The 16,693-nt window shown below is 38.7% G+C and overlaps 1 protein-coding gene across 9 annotated transcripts in view; it reads left to right on the plus strand.

The window, feature by feature from the left end:
- The first annotated feature begins 746 nt into the window (after positions 1-746).
- Positions 747-16,693, plus strand: part of FERMT2 (FERM domain containing kindlin 2) — a 100,791-nt gene continuing 84,844 nt past the window's right edge. For 4 of the 9 annotated variants that reach the window (XM_004449335.5, XM_012518663.4, XM_004449332.5 and 1 more), the window contains exons 1-2: positions 2,058-2,209; positions 2,601-2,766. In XM_004449335.5, the coding sequence (XP_004449392.2) occupies positions 2,610-2,766 (157 nt within the window). In that variant the 5' untranslated portion in view covers positions 2,058-2,209; positions 2,601-2,609. Of the gene's footprint in view, positions 985-1,912; positions 2,210-2,600; positions 2,767-16,693 lie in introns of those variants that run through there. The other 5 variants (XM_058293418.2, XM_058293416.2, XM_012518664.4 and 2 more) reach the window with 5 other exon arrangements.

Here is a 16,693-nt window from a genome sequence, read left to right on the forward strand (position 1 = left end):
AGCTATCTATAAATTTGTGCATAATGCAAGGCTCTGACACCCCTGTTCTCAAAGAATTCATTTTATTTAGGGAGACTGAAAAATAAAAGAAGCCCAAGTGTCCAGGAGCTGCTCTATCAGTTGTCTCATTGTGAATGTAATGGCATGTACAAAAAAACTGAGATGTTGAGTACAATTCAAGATGGTGGTAGGAAAGTCCTGGATGCAAAATTTTTGAGTTTGTGGAAAATGAAGAAGAAAAAAAATCACCCATGATCTCACCCCTCAAAGACAGTTTTTGTTCTTTTTAAACCATTTTGGAGTATTTCCTTCCAGTCTTTTTTTTTTCTCTACTTAAAAATACATAAGCTTGTGGTTATATAGTTTTGTATAGATATATATATTTTTACATTACCAAGCAATTCCCTATTTTATTAAAAACATTTTTGTATGTATTTTCAACGCCATAATTTACATAAACATTCCTTTCTCTATGGCCATTCATATTGCCTCCAAGTGAACTATTTTGAACCTCCATGAGAAGAAAATAATTGGAGAGTGGGGAGCCTAGAGACTTGAGGCATCAATTTCTCCATGATGACTAGTTGAAAACACTGTAGTGGTTTTCCCTATTTTTTGTGCCAAACCTCTGGCATCTGACTAAATTTTGCTGCTTTCCTTTCATTCCTTTGCGGGTCCCACCCCTTTCTTGTGACCTCCAACCTCGTTTCTCAATAGCGTTGATGAATAAGAGGTTATTTGCCTGGTGGGTTCTTCTTTGAAGTGTTTGAGGCAGTTCAAGACGACTTTCAGACTTAAAACTGGGTCTTTTATGGGAACCTAGGATATCTCATCTGAGTCCTTCTGTCTTAGATTTTTTGAGCTGTGCTTTTCCTTGAAAAGTAGTTCTCCAAGGTTTGCCGTTTGATTGGAGTGCCCTCAAAGAATGCAACAGCAATTCGGAGAAGCGGAGTAAAGCGGTAAGGAGGACCTTCTCCATCACTAGTAAGTATGCAAATAGGTAAAGTTCTTTAGCTCTTCTACAGGCACTGTTCCAGAACTATTCAATTCCCTCAAGGCGTGGCAGAGGGTAGGGTAGAAGATGTATATTCATTTAGTCTTAGTAGACCGTTCTAAATTGCATATAAAAAAATACACAAATACTACAAAGAGCTGGAGCGGCTGGGGAAAGTTTGAGTAAAACCCGTAGAACTGATTTTATTTTATCTTAATTGCGCCAGTAAGAACATCGTAGGACGCCTTTTTCGCATCTAGTTGGAACTTCCAAACGGGTTAAGAGCATATGCAAACTCCAGAGGGTCCAGTAGGAGCTGCAGACTGTGCCGGGCACTGAGGGCAAAGCAGTTTTTGTGGCTCACCTCCCTCTGGATTTTCTCATTCTTTTGTAGTAGATTCAGGGGGCTGGCTTGGACCCTTTCAAAAGTTTTTACAACGCCAAACCCTTCTCTTCATCTCCCGGGATGCAGCACTCCTCGCAGCCCCGAAACTTTTGGACTCGCTCCAGGCCTGAGGAAGGGGCGGGGGGACCTGTTCCCTGAAGACGACCTTGCCCCGGGAACTTTCTAGGCCCACTTCTCACGGACAAGCCCCCTCCACGGCTGGAGGAACAGACACCCACCGCCGCAAGCCTGTGGAAAGTAAACGGCCCCGCTCGCCAATTGGAGCGCCCAGCCACCCACCCCGCACTCCCTTAGCTTCCCTCGCTCCCCCTCCTCAGGTCCCGCCGAGAGCCCGGATGTTGGATTCAGTCCCTGCGCCCAGTCCTTCATTTCCATAAAAGGGCAGCGGCTCCGCCGGGCTGAGATTGCTGCAGTAGCTTGCGCCCCCCGCCTACCGCGAGCAGCTCCCACTCCCGCTGAGCGCGCCGCCCCGCCCCCAGCCCCCGGAGTCCGCGCGGACCCCTCCCCGGAGCGCGGCCGCGGGGGAGGGTGGGGGAGGGGGGTTGAGGCGGGCTGGACCCGCTCCCGGCGGCTCTGCGGGGCGGAGGAGGAGGGACCTGGCGCGCCCAGCCCAAACCGGACTCCAGCTGAGGGGGCGGAGAGAGAGGGGTGGAGCGCAGGGAGCGAGGAGAGGGGCCGCGACGACGGGACTCCATTAGACGCTCCGGCCGGGAGGCACCGCTCTGCGGGTTGAGGAGGGGGTCACGGACGCCGTCGCCCTCGCGCCAGTTGCCGGGCGAGCTCCAGATCCGGAGCGCGAGGAGCGCGTGGTGAGGCGCGGGGATCCCGGGTGGCATCTGAGGGGGCGCTAGTGGGAGCAGGAATGTTGAGCTCGCGAGCGGTGCCTTCCCTGGCCGGGGTGCGGCCGCGGGCCGGCAGGTGAAGCCCGCCGCGGTCCGCTAGGCGGTGACCGCGAGGGGCGGGCGGGCGGGGCCGGGGCCCCTGCAGGGGGGGGCGCGCTGCACCGCAGCGGGGAATGGGCGCCGGGTACGGAGTAGAGTCCGCAGCCGGGCCCCGCCGCGTCTTCCCTCCCGCGTTTGCTCGGAAACTCTCAGGCCCTCTACCTTTTCCCACCCGGCGGCTGACTCTGCAGATTCGGTGGGGTTTGCTTTCCTTTTGGGGGAGTGACGCTTACGAGAGCCATTTCCTCCGCGCTCGCAGGAAGGAGCCATGGCCCTGGACGGGATAAGGATGCCAGATGGCTGCTACGCGGATGGGACGTGGGAACTGAGCGTCCATGTGACCGACCTGAATCGCGATGTTACTCTGAGAGTGACCGGCGAGGTGCATATTGGAGGGGTGATGCTCAAGTTGGTGGAAAAACTCGGTGAGTAGAACCCCAGCTACGTCAAAGTAATCACTTCCCAAGCTGGGGCTGGGTGTGGAGCGGGAGAGGAAAGAGACTTAAAGGCGGGGGGAGGGGTGCATTTGGAAATCTTGGCATCCCGCGAATACTTTAAGAAATGTGTCTTACAGTATTAAGGCAAAAATATTTTTTTCCCTTTGCATCTTGTTTTGTTACTCTTTGAAATGTTCATAATGTAATGATTGGAACCTCCTAGTTTTAAACTTAATTGAGTAGTTCCTGCTCAACTTTACGTTCAGCGGCTTCGCCTTAAAAGAGGTGATAAAAGTTTTAAGTTGAGTGTTGAGAGTGATGTTAAGCGACTTGGCTTTTCACTTGTTATCTTCAGGGTACCTGAATATTGGTGACGTTTTACATTGAGAATGATGTTAGATCTATTTAAGGAGAAACTCGACTTGGAAATTGTACAACTTCTGGCGCCAGTATGAAGTTTCTATAGCTGTACTCATACGTGGTGGAGTGTATTAAAATGTTCCACTCATCCACCCTTCCAAGGGGTGGGGCAGTGTTTGACAAACTTGGTGTCTGTAGTCCATGCTTGAAGTCAAAATTTTTAGGGCGTCCAATTTTAATAACAAGTTTGTGAAAGAACTTTGTGTTAAAAAAAAAAGTAGACTTTATTAAATTAATTTTAGTTTGGCAGTATTTGCTTGGATCCAAATACATAATGGATCGATTCTGACTTAGTTTTAACTAAAATATCTTGCAATATGAAGGGTAAGAAAGTTTTGTACTACACATTTTCTTCGTGATGGACGAAACCATTCTCAGCTGGAAGAACCAACTAAAAAGATTCGGTACATGATTTTATTATAAGAGAAATGATCAGAGGCTTGACTTCGTGACCTTTAATGTCCTTTTTGTATATAATGTATTTGTAATAAGGTGATATGCTGGCCATTGTCTTAAACTGGTTTGTGTTTGTTTTTAAATAGCATTCAATCTTCAAATCATTCTGGAAAAGTAGAGGAGTGGTTATTTGAAAGGAAATGCATTTCTTACCGAGGAATTATTGTATAACTATTATACTTTAAGCTTACGGAAATAATGCTTTGATATGGTGTGCAAAATAAAGCAGAATTCATTTAGGTGGACCTGCTTTGTTACCCTGTAGGAAGCTTAATTGTTGAAGGACCAAAGAGAAGCTCCTTACAAGGTAGCTTCTTTAGGACTGTACGTTGTTTGGCTCCCTGAGACTGCTCAGGAAAGAGAGCCCCTGGATAGCTCTTTGGAAATTAGATTTTGCTGTATTGTTTAAACCAATTAACTGTTAGTTAACATTTTTCTCATCTATTTTGAACAAATGAATGAGTGTTCACAAAATACGGACCTTTTTTCTGGTCCAGCACCAGTGTAAGATTATTTAAGGAAGAAAATACCAAATGCAATTTATTTTAATTTCCTTTGTTTTCAAGGGAAACAAGCTTTTGTATCAAAGATTGCTTTATATATGAATGGACCCTATCAATAGGTTGGTTTCTATAGGAGCTATTTTTTATATTGCAAAAAAGCTGTTGAAGGTGACTAACACAACTTGTTCTCAAAAGCCGGTCTTTATCTAATTAATAAATAATGACTTCTATATTTATATTGCATTGATTAAAGCTGTTTATTATGGAGTCACAGGCATAAGTAATAATAAGAATACACTATTTCTGATGTTAATTTTTAAAGTAATTATAATCTTAATCTTCGAATGCTGATGCATTTTTAATTTTTTATGCAATGAGAAGAGGCCCAACAATGTAGAAAATGCTGTGCAGGTGGAAATCTTGCATCTTTCTTGAATACAGCCAACACTAATCTGTCTTGTGTTTTGAGTTCCAAATAAAAAGTGCTTTTCAACTTAATTCTGACTTTCCTGTTTTTGTAAAAAATAGACCTAAATGATTTTTGCTCTTGGTTTTAGGATTAGACACTTTGAATGGAATGATATTTTGTTTCCTATTGGTAGTGAAAGAGAGGAGAAATTCGGTAGGGCAGCATTTAAGACTTCCACAATAGGCAAGTCAAATTAGAACAGAACTTTGTGAATTCTTGAGAGTTGACTACTACTGGAATGACCTGCTTTCTGAAGCCTTGAGTTATGTCACTGAAAGTATTTAAGGGCAGACTGAATGGCTACTTGTCAGCAGTGGCTAAAGTAAATCAGCAACTTGCAGGTTCTAGATGATAGGTGGAGAATGTAGTGGGGATGGGAAGCGCTGTCAGGGGAGTGTAGAACAGTGATGGACTACTAGTAGCACCAGGCTGTTGAGGCTTCGGAGGAGTTATGACAGAAGGAACAGCAGCGTTCACCTATGTTTTCAAACTCCACAAGTTAAAAATGGACTGTCTGATATGCTTTTTCTCATTAGCGGGAGTGTGAATATTAATATATATATATTTTACTTTGAAATAATTTCAAACTTACACAATACTTGCAAAAATAATATAAAACTCATACTGAGAATTCCAACATATTCCCCACCTAGATGCCCAGGACAATCAACTGTTAACATTTTGTCATATGTGCTGTATTATATCTGTCCATTGTTTGTCTATTTATCTAAGCATTTCAGAGTAGGATATATATACCGTGCTTCTTAAACTTAATACTTCCCACAAAAGCCTGTGTTTTAAGCCCGTCTTCCCATATAATGTTCATTGGCAGTAATTCTTTCTCTGCGGTTGATAGATTCTGTGATCAACACTGAATTAAAATTTTTTGTGTGAGCACTTGTGGAACTTTTGGAAAAAGGCTTTTTGGCTTTCTTAGATTCTCAAAGATGTCTGTAATTAAAAAAAAAAAGTTTATGCCACCTCAGTGGTTTGGCTCTTGAGGGTCAGATAGCATTATCGTGAAGGTACAAGGTCTGTCCTAAACTGAAGCACTTTGCTAGCCAGAAAAAGTAAATAATGCTTCCTTATTATGTATCGGCAATACCTTTGTATTTTGTTAGAATTTTATAAAGAATTTTTGCATTTCTGCTAAGGTCATTAAAACATCCTTATATTTATAACTTTAACTCAAAGTCCCTTTTAAATATTAATATAAAATTTGTCATTTTGTGTTACTCTTTTAAAAGAAATAACGTATGCCATGAAGAAGTGGTTTTTAGGAAGTTATATCCCCAAGTGACAGAATAGAGGAAAACTCTGTGTGTGTGTGACTCATTCTAGGCTGAAACTAGACAAATTATTCCCCTCAATGTTTAAACCTCATTCTGAAAATGAAAAAATTTCTCCTTTTTATTAGGAAAAATATCCAAATTGAACGCTTTAGATTTTAAGTTTTTATTGCATTTTTTATTAAAGTAAAATCTAAACATGTATAAAGGGAATTTTTAAAAGAAGTTAAAATATAAAACCCTTATAAATTATAAGGGTTACAAAATGTAAGATATCAGAAAATAAAATTGTAAAATAATTGTACTCAATGTAATTTTGTAAAGAAGAGGCTCAATTTTATGGAATTCCCTTATGTTCCTCTAGAGATCATTGAGGATTAAGGAACACCATTTACACAGTGGGAATCAGAGCTTAGATGTATTGAGGATTCTAAATATCAGAGATGCTTAGTTTTACTTCTCAGTATATCACTGCTTTTTAGTATCACCTTATAAAAATTGCCTTTTTGTAAGCATCTCTGTACAATCGAATTGTTACCTTACCATAAAAATTAATTTTACATGGAAAGTAAGGAATTTATTGTAACAACTTCCTGACTGGAAGTCTCCAACCTCTTTGAGGTTGGAGTCAAGAATAAACTGTGATTTCTGAGTTTTCTTCTAGCTCTGATTCTGTGAGTAGAAGGAATATAGGGGAGAGTTGGATCCAGTTGATAATCCAGAGAAAATTGCAAATTGGGAGTAAGTAAAAGGAAATTTTGGAGTTGACTTAGAAAATTTGAGGAATATATTTTTGAATGTAGCCTTAAGAAAGAAGTTTTTCCTGCTTGAAATTGTGTCATGCTCTTGCCATAAATAATGAAATAGAGTCCAAGTTGTCAAGCACAAATGACACAAATGACAGAAGAAAAAAAAAAGGATATTGAAATTAACCCTTAAATGAATGGTGTACATTCATCCTTTTTTACAAAGGGCAAAAATAGCCAGTTTTGCTTCCAGTATTGGAACAAAAGTAAATTCTTTAATTGAGCAGATGATTAAGTTGGTTTGTATTTAGGTACTTTGTTACACTCAAAAAAACCACTTGGGTCAGAGCTTGGCAAGATGCTTACAGGGAGAGAGACATAGATAACTAGATAGTTTCCCTTCTCACACTCTTGCTTCTTGTCCCCTGGGGAAGGCATATGCTTGTTTAGTGGGATGGTGTCTGTGCTATTAAATTTCTCAGTTTTCCCATCAGAAGCCTGAGGGCTTATAGTTGAGTTCATGGAAATGTGTAAGTGATAGAGATTCACTGCATTCACAGTGAAATATACATACATTAAGAATATAAGAAAATTTTAAATTTCTTTTGGGGGGACAGGTGAAACACATAGGTGAAATCACATTAAAGTGAATTGAATCTTAGTTAAATTTTAGTAGTATCTGATAGCAAGTTTACCTAGTGTTTAGAGTCCCTTTTACTATCCATAGAATCTGGATGTGTAATTTTTTTATTCTCAGCAAATTTTAAGCGCCTTAGGAAAAAAAACATAATTGTTACTGTAGTCATAATTCTTAAGCATCTCATTAAATACTAGCTATTCCTTGGCTATTTTAAGTGTTATTTGCTCTCATGTTTATATCATCTTTTAAAAAAATCAACAAGTAGTGTTTGATTTCAACTAGACTTAACTTATTTATAGAGGCACTAAAAGAATATACCTTTTATTTCCTTCACTTACTGTATTGCTTAGGGTTCTCTAGGGGAACAACCGACAGGATATATCTATTTATATGTATTAAGCAAATATTAAATTTTTAGAAGGGAATTGGCTAACATGACTGTTAGCAAGTCCAAATTCTGTAGGGCACGACACAAACTGAGAACACCAATGAAAGTTATGATGATATCCCTAGGAAAGGTGGATGGCTAAAGTGTAGAAATGGAAATTCTCCCTCTGACTGCTGAAATGATCACTTCCCCTTTTTTTTTTTTAAGATTTATTTTATTTATTTATTTCTCCCCCTCCCCCCCCCCTTGTTTTTGACTTGATGTGTCTGTTGGTCTTCTTCATTTCCTTAGGAGGCACCAAGAGCTGAACCCAGGACCTCTGATATGGGAGGGAGGTGCCTAATCGCTTGAGTCACCTCTGCTCCCTGCTTTGTTGTGTCTCTCATTCTGTTTTTTTCTTCTCGTATCTCTTATTGTGTCAGCTTGCTGTGCCTGCCCCGTCGTGCAAGCTCAGTGTCTTCTTTAGGAAGCAATGGGATTCAAACCAGCACCCTCCCATGTCCGTAGGTAGGAGCCCAGTTGCCTGAGCCATATCAGCTTCTCTCACTTCTCCTTTTAAGATCTCCAGCTGATTAGATTTCTCTTATTGTTGAAGGCAGTCTCCTCAGTTGAATATAGATATAATCAGCCATAGATCCCATCAACTTACTGATCATTTAAATCCAGAATATCCTCACAGTAACAGGTCATCCCCAGCTTGACCAAACAAACAGATACTGTAACATGGCTAAGTTTGACACATTAGCTTAATGATCACACTTAGAAAAGACCTTGCTGGAAATGTCTTAGAAGAAAATTGAAAGAAAATATTTAGTTTATTTTTTTTTCTTCAACTCTTTTTGAAAATCTCAAACTTACAGAAAGTTCAAAATAATACAGTGAACATCTTTACTTCACCATTTGATTTCCTTCTGTATTCACACACAGTTTTTTGAATCATTTGAGTATGCTACAGACATCATAACCCAACATCCTTAAGTACTTCTATATATTAATAACAAGGATCTTCTTTTATGTAGTTGCAATACATTATCAAATTCAGGAAAAGTAATGTTGATTCAATACTGTTGTCTAATACATTCATCTTCAATACATGAATACATTCATCTTCAAGTTTTGTCATTTGTCCCAGTAATGGCCTTGTTTTTTCCATCCAGAATCTTACTTTAGTCTCCTTTACTTTACAGGATGGACACAAAGTCTGGAGCTATAGAGAATATAATATAATTGTTTATTTTTATTATGTTAAGATACATGTGAAATAACATGTTTCTGGACTTTTTGGCCACCCTATGGAACAGTTCTTCAGTTTGACTTTCAAGATATTCTCTTACCTTTTTTAATTGTAAGATTCTTTATTAGTAAACATTTCACCTAAGAAAGTTCAATTTTATTTTTGTTATTATTAGATAAGCTAGTCATAATATTTTAGACATCATTAAATTATATTTCCCGTAATGTCAGCTGTCTTCAGTCTAGTAGGTGCTAATGGATTCATAAATTTGTAAAAGATAGTATGTGTCTAGTTGATGTCAAAAGATCTGAATTCAAATTCTGGCCATGCCATTTTCTGGTTTGTGTGCTCTATGGACAAATAATTCAAACTTTTGAGCCTTTTTTGACTTCCCTAAAGTGGAGTTTAGAAGGGAAAAAATTTTTGGTGGAAAGTAAATGAGAATACATTTATTTATTTTATGAAAATGTTTTATATAAACTATTAGTTGTATACAAATGAGTGGCTGTTTTCTTGGTGGCACCGGAAGGGTCTGAGTATACTGAACAGAATAAAAAAAAGAAGGGTGGTTAAAATGCAATCTAGAATATTTAACAGTTTCCAGCGTTAATATAGGGAATTAAAATCCTCAAAAGAAACTTAAGTTTGCGGGTGCTTTGTGTTCCCACTTCCTAAACACAAGAAATAACTATCATTCCAACCCCTCCTCCCTCATTTCCAAACACACCTGCCTCTGTAGTGTAACAAAGAGCTATTTAAGTACTGTTTTCTTGAAATTTCTGAAATGCAATGGGCCACTAAGTGGATGGCGGTATTCCAGGGATTTGGAAAATTTATAACCATGAAGGTTTCAGAAATAAATTCTCTACTTGATACATTTATAAAAATGGTTTTTAAAATTGTTATAACAAAGGAGTGATATAAAATTTTCTCTTGGCACTTGAAAACATTGGGCCTGTTTAACAGAAACTGAGAGAAAAGTTCAGAAAAAGCTAATGTATATGGTATTTTTATTTAAATAATAATTTTTCTGAAATAAAAATTAAGAATGATGATGCCATAGTATACATGAAAAATGATGTAAGTGCCCTATTTACCTTCTGAAGAAATATTTGATTATGAAAAAAATTTTTTAATTAAGGGGTAATACATTTGTACACTTGGATTTGTAGTTACACATTCATATCCATTATCATTTATTGTTAGATTATTTGCATAATTATTATGTAGTTTTTTTGTTAATGTTTTTAATGTTAGGCTTATTGAGATATAATTTGCATGCAGTAAAATTCACCCTTTTTAATATAGTTTTGAGTTTTGACAAATGCATAGTCATGTAAACATTACCACACTTAAAATGTAGAACTTTTCCAATACCCGAGAGTTTTCTTGTATTCCTTTGTAATTAACCCCTCTTCTTAACCACTGTTTTTTCTTCCTATAGTTTTACTTTTTTTATAGTGTACTATAAAGGAAACCGTATAGTATGTAGTCTTTGAGTTTGTTTTCTTTCAGAAATAATACATTTGAGATTGATTCATGTTCTTACTTGTATCAGTTTTTTATTGCTGAGTCCATTGTATGGATGTATACCAGTTTATCTATTTACCAGTTGAGGTACATTTGGGTTTTGCAGTTTTTGGAGCTTTATGAACAAGGTTCCTATAAATATTCAAATAGGTTTTTGTTTCTTTTGGATATATTTTCATTCCTCTTGGGAAAATACCTAGGAAGGGTTTACTGGATGTTATCCTAAGTTTATGTATAACTTATAAGAAACTGCCAAACTTTTCCAAAGTGGTTGCATTATTTTGTATTTCTGTCAACAATAATTGTATTAGAATTCCAGTTGCTCTGATTCCTTTGTAACACTTGGCATTGTCAGATTATTGTTTTTGTCTTACTGTTATGTATGTTTTGTTAACTGTTCTAATAAGTGTATAATGGCATCTCACTATGGTTTTAATTTGTATTTCCCAAATGACTAATGATGTTGGGGGGATATATATATATATATGCTTTTAAAATACGTTTTAAATTAATAATGCTTTAGATTACATAAATGTTATATATGCTTTTTTGTCATCTGTATAACTTCTTCTTTGGTGAAGTACATTTAAATCTTTTGCCAATTTAAAAAAATTTTTTCTTGTTGAGTTCTTCAGGTATTCTAGGTACAAGTCCTTTTTCAGCTATGTGTTTTAGAAACATTTCCTCCCAGCTTATGACTTCACATTTCGTATTCTTTTTTTTTTTTAAAGATTTATTTATTTCTCTCCCCTTTCCCCCCCACCCCGGTTGTCTGTTCACTGTGTCTATTTGCTACGTCGTCGTCTTTGTCTGCTTCTGTTGTCAGCGGCACAGGAATCTGTGTTTCCTTTTGTTGAGTCATCTTGTGTCAGTTCTCCGTGTGTGCAGCACCATTCCTGGGCAGGCTGCACTTTCTTTCATGCTGGGCGGCTCTACTTACAGGATGCACTCCTTGAGTGTGGGGCTCTCCTACACAGGGGACACCCCTGCATGGCATGGCACTCCTTGTGTGCATCAGCACTGTGCGTGGGCCAGCTCCACACGGGTCAAGGAGGCCCAGGGTTTGAACTGTGGACCTCCCATGTGGTAGACCGACGCCCTAACCACTGGGCCAAGTCCGCTGCCACGTTTCATATTCTTAAAAGTGCCTTTCAAAGAGCAGAAGTTCTTTGTTTTAATGAAGTCCAGTTTATTAATTTGTTCTTTCGTGGATTATCCTTTATTTGGTCGTAAGGAAGAAATCTGTACCTAATCAAGGTCACAAAGATTTTGTCCTGTAATATTTATAGATTCTGTTGGTTTTCGTATATTAAAAGGAATATATGACATTCTCAGAAAGAATATGATGACTTATTTATCAGAAAATAATTGCATCATAACATTTTAAATTATGTAATTATTAATTAGGGAGAATTTGAGATATAAAGTAATTGTTCAATGAAAACTTCTTTATCAACTAGAAAACTTAGATTTTTAGAAATTCATTGATAAAAATAGAACTAAAATGAAGCATCTTGGAAATAAGGAAAGATTAGAGTGTAATGTTTAGAGAATGTAATGCATAGAGAGTTAGGTGAGTCTGAGTCCCAATTGTGGCTCTACCACTAACTAGATGTGCAATTAAAAAAAAAGAATGTAACGTTTGGTCCAAGAGACTGTGTTTAATGATTGCTTCTTTACCATGAAAGTGATAAAGTGGTATGATGTCAGTGAATTAGCTTGGAAAGAAAAACTTGTTTGCTTGATATCTTTTTTTATAATATAAAGTAGAATTATGGCTAAAATCTAAAATGATCATTTGGGTATCTTTATTATTATTATTATTATTATTATTTTTTTTTTTTTTTTTAAAGATTTATTTTTATTTCTTTAATTCCCCTCCCCTCCCCCGGTTGTCTGTTTTTTTTTCTGTGTCTTTTTGCTGCGTCTTGTTTCTTGTTTCTTTGTCCGCTTCTGTTGTCGTCAGCGGCACGGGAAGTGTGGGCGGCGCCATTCCTCGGCAGGCTGCTCCCTCCTTCGCGCTGGGCGGCTCTCCTTATGGGTGTACTCCTTGCGCGTGGGGCTCCCCTACGCGGGGGACACCCTGCGTGGCGCGGCACTCCTTGCGCGCATCAGCACTGCGCATGGCCAGCTCCACACGGGTCAAGGAGGCCCGGGGCTTGAACCGCGGGCCTCCCATGTGGTAGACGGACGCCCTAACCACTGGGCCAAAGTCCGTTTCCCTATTATTTTTTTTAATATACTTTTTTATTTTTATTTTTCGAAAGATACTTAGATTTCTTAAATGTTACATAAAAAATGTAAGTGGGAAGCGGATGTGGCTCAAGCAATTAGGCTCCTGTCTACCATATGGGAGACCCAGGATTCAATTCCTGGGGCCTTCTGGTGAAGGCAAGCTGGCCGGAGCGGAGAACGGCATAGCAAGATGGTGCACCAAAAAGAGACACAGAGGAGAGACAATAAGTAAGAGATGCTGCAGACCAGGTACACGAGGTGGTGCAAGAGATTGAGCACCTCTTTCCCACTCTGGAAGGTCCCAGGATTTGTTCCTATAGGGGATTCCTATATGCCCCGTGTAATTTTTTTTTCCTTTGAAGACAGTAAGATTTACATTTGAATTTCCTTTACTTGCATGATTTAGTTATTAGACTTGGGTATTTCTACCTAGTTATCTAAGGACCAGCTAATAAAGTTCCTTTTTAGGCAACCCTTACACAGTTTACAAGGTTAGCAAGTTGATAACATTCAGCCCAGAAGAGATACCTGCTTTAGAATCCACAAAGACTCCTCAAATATTTAAGTAAGTCTTGTATTGTGCCAAAACTAAAAAAATACACCTTGTATTTTAAAGACATTATAATTGCAAAGCATCAGGGTAATGATACTTCTGTTATGTTTTTCTTAATGGAACACTCAATGTTATGAATAAAACAATAAAGTGCTGGTATTATTGATTGTAGATGAAGTTGTCTATTGGATAAGTCTCCCAGTTTATTGTTCCTTAATGTAGCCCCTGGGTTCAGATTTAAGAATTTCATGACCACTGAAATAAAAAATAAAAAAAGAAAACCAATGCTGTATCAATTTAAGAAAGTTTATGAAAGGTGTTTGATGTATTCTGTTATTGTGATAAAATACTCTGGTTATGCAGCACAGTTGAGGGGAGGGAGGACAGCCATTTTTGTCAGAATCCTGACTGTACAGTACTGTATAGCTGTGTGACCTACCTCTGTGGGCCTCACTTTCCCTGTTTGTAAATAATAATAATTGTACCTGTATCATAAGATTGTTGAAAGGATTAAGTTAGTTAACACATAATTCATTTGCAGTGTTTAGAATACCTTTGTGATGATAATGGCTGCAGTTTAGACTATTTTAGTGCTGTGTAAAATACGGGAAGAACTGGTACTGAGGCTGACTTCAGATTTCTCTTCTGACCTCTAAAATCCTCAGTTCTGGGTTTTTAAGACTTCCACCTGATTGAATGAGGACACGCTTATCATATTTCAGAGTGCAGTCTCCTTTGTTGATTGTAGGTACAATTAACCCATTGTGGGTATAAATCCCATCTTGAAATACCCTTACATTAACAAGCAAACCAGTGCTTGACCACACAGTTAGGCATCATCCTAGCCAAGTTTACACATGAAATTGGCCATCCCAGTTCATCCTTTGTCAACTTTGCACGCATTATGTTTCTTTAAACCATAGTTAATTTCTAAATAGACAGTAAAATATTCATACTTTCTCCTTACGTAGTACACCTGTCCTGTGAAGAACTGAATGCACTAACCCTTTTCCCAAAAGAGCACACAGGTCCTTGGGTGCTAGTCTCTTAAACTTGATACCCTTTTATTTCAATACTATTATATAAAGTTAATAAAACTTATGTTATAAGATAAGGCAATAAGGGAGGGGAGAAAACTCAAACATATTCATAGCAAAATAAGGAATATATACTGATAACAGTTTGTCTGGAGCTGGTCACATTGTTGTAGCTGGTATTATCACTACCTTGTTTCACTATCCATTCCATATTCCTGTTCACAGCAAGCCCCTTAGTTGGTTATGGTTCTTTGCCTGGTAGAGTCACCCAAACCTTCATTCCTGAGGGGACTGTGTCATTAACAACCCTGCTTGAATTGGTTCATTATAATTTTCCATTAATTTTAATCAGAAAGCATGGTAGTTGTGTTAGTCAGGGTTCTCTAGGGAAACAGAACTGGCAGGAGATATCTGTAAATATTATGAGATCTTGTGAAATTGTCTCATGTGGCTATGGGAGTGCACAAATTCAAATTCCATAGGGCAGGCTGCAAGCTGGGAACTCCAGTGAAGGTCCTCGAATTCCCCAGGTGGAGTTAGCTGGCAGAAGTAGAGATGAAAATTATCTCTTCTGACTGCTGAAATAATCACTTCTTTTAAAGATCTTCATCTGATTGGATGAGATATCTCTTACTGCTGAAAGTAATCTCCTCAGTTAATTTTTTTAAAGATTTATTATCTATTTATTTATTTATTTCTCTCCCCTTCCTCCCCCCCCCACCCCGTTTGTGGGCAGCGCCATTCTTAGACAGGCTGCATTTTCTTTTGCGCTGGGCAGCTCTCCTTATGGGTCGTACTCCTTGCACGTGGGGCTCCGCTATGCGGGGGACACCCCTGCGTGGCAGGGCAGTCCTTGCTCGCATCAGCACTGCTCATGGGCCAGCCCCACGCAGGTCAGGGAGGCCCGGGGTTTGAACCGCGGACCTCCCATGTGGTAGACAGATGCCCTAACCACTGGGCCAAGTCCACTTCCCTCCTCAGTTAATTGTGATCATCTGTAGATGCAGTCAACTGAATAAGGATTTAAGTCCATGAAATGTCCTCACAGTAACAATGAGGGCAGTGCTTGTTTGACCAAACTACTGGGCACCGTTACTTGGCCAAGTTGACACAGTCAGCCTAACCATCACAGTGGTACAAAAAGATGCCAGAAGTATCTCCTGCATTTTTATCTCCATTGTCTAGTAGCAGTCCAATTTTTCCTTGGTAATCAGGTTACCCTAGCCAGTAACTCCCTTTTTTGCCTGTTCATTCAAAGGCATGAGAAGTCCAAAGTGGCTGAGGGACAGCCTTAACTTCCAGTTAAATGGAATAATTGTTGTGTCTCCAGTGAAGGAACAACTCCCTTTGGAACTGAAACCTCTAGGCAGCAGAACATAAGGTTGCAAGGAGAAGACACAAACAATTAAAAAAAAAATTATTAGAGAAATTGTGCGTTTATAGAATAACCTTGCATAAAATATAAAGTTCTCATCTACCACCCTATTATTAATACCTTGCATGGGTATGGTAACATTTGTTATAACTCATTAAAGTACATTTTTATAATTGTGCTATTAATTATAATCTGTGATTTACTTTAGGGTTCATTGTGTTGCACTGTTTCGTGCAAGTTTTTTTATTTGTGTGTGTGTGTGTTTTGTTTTTAGGAAGTACCAGGGATTGAACCTGGGACCTTCGTAGATGGGAAGTAGGTGCTTAACCACTTGAACTGCATCGGCTCCCTTAAAATTTTCCCTTTTAACCACTTTCAAATATATAGTTCAATGCTGTTAATTACGTTCACAATATTGTACTACCATCACTACTATCCATACCAAAACTTCTCCATCATCCCAAACAGAAGATCTGTACATTGTAAGCATTAAATTCCCTACTCCCTACTGCCACCCTGTCCTCTGGTAATTTTGTAGTAGATTCTGACTCTGAGTTTGCTTATTCTAATTATTTCATATCATTGAGAATGTGCAATATTTTGTGTCATTCGTTATGTCTTCAGGGTTCATTCATCCATGTTGAAATTTATTCCTTTTTTCCTTGCTGACTATTCCATTTTATGTGTATCCCATATTTTGCTTACCCATTCATTGGTTCATGGACATTGCTTCCATCTTTGGTAATTATTAATAATGCTTCTGTGAACATTGATGTGCAAATATCTGTTCAGGTTCCCTGCTTTCAGTTCCTTTGTGTATATACCTAGAAGTTGAATTGTTGGGTTATATGTATTCTGTACTTTTTGAGGAAAACCCAAACTGTGTTCCACAGCAGCTGCACCATTTTACACTCCCACCACAGTGAATGAGTGTTCCTATTTCTCCATATCCTCTCAAACACTTATAATATTCTGTTTTTAAAATAGTAGCTATTCTAGTGTGTGTGATGGTATCCCATTAGGGGTTTTGATTTGCTTTT

Source organism: Dasypus novemcinctus, chromosome 3 (assembly GCF_030445035.2).
Source record: "Dasypus novemcinctus isolate mDasNov1 chromosome 3, mDasNov1.1.hap2, whole genome shotgun sequence".
In the NCBI taxonomy this organism is placed as follows: domain Eukaryota; kingdom Metazoa; phylum Chordata; class Mammalia; order Cingulata; family Dasypodidae; genus Dasypus; species Dasypus novemcinctus.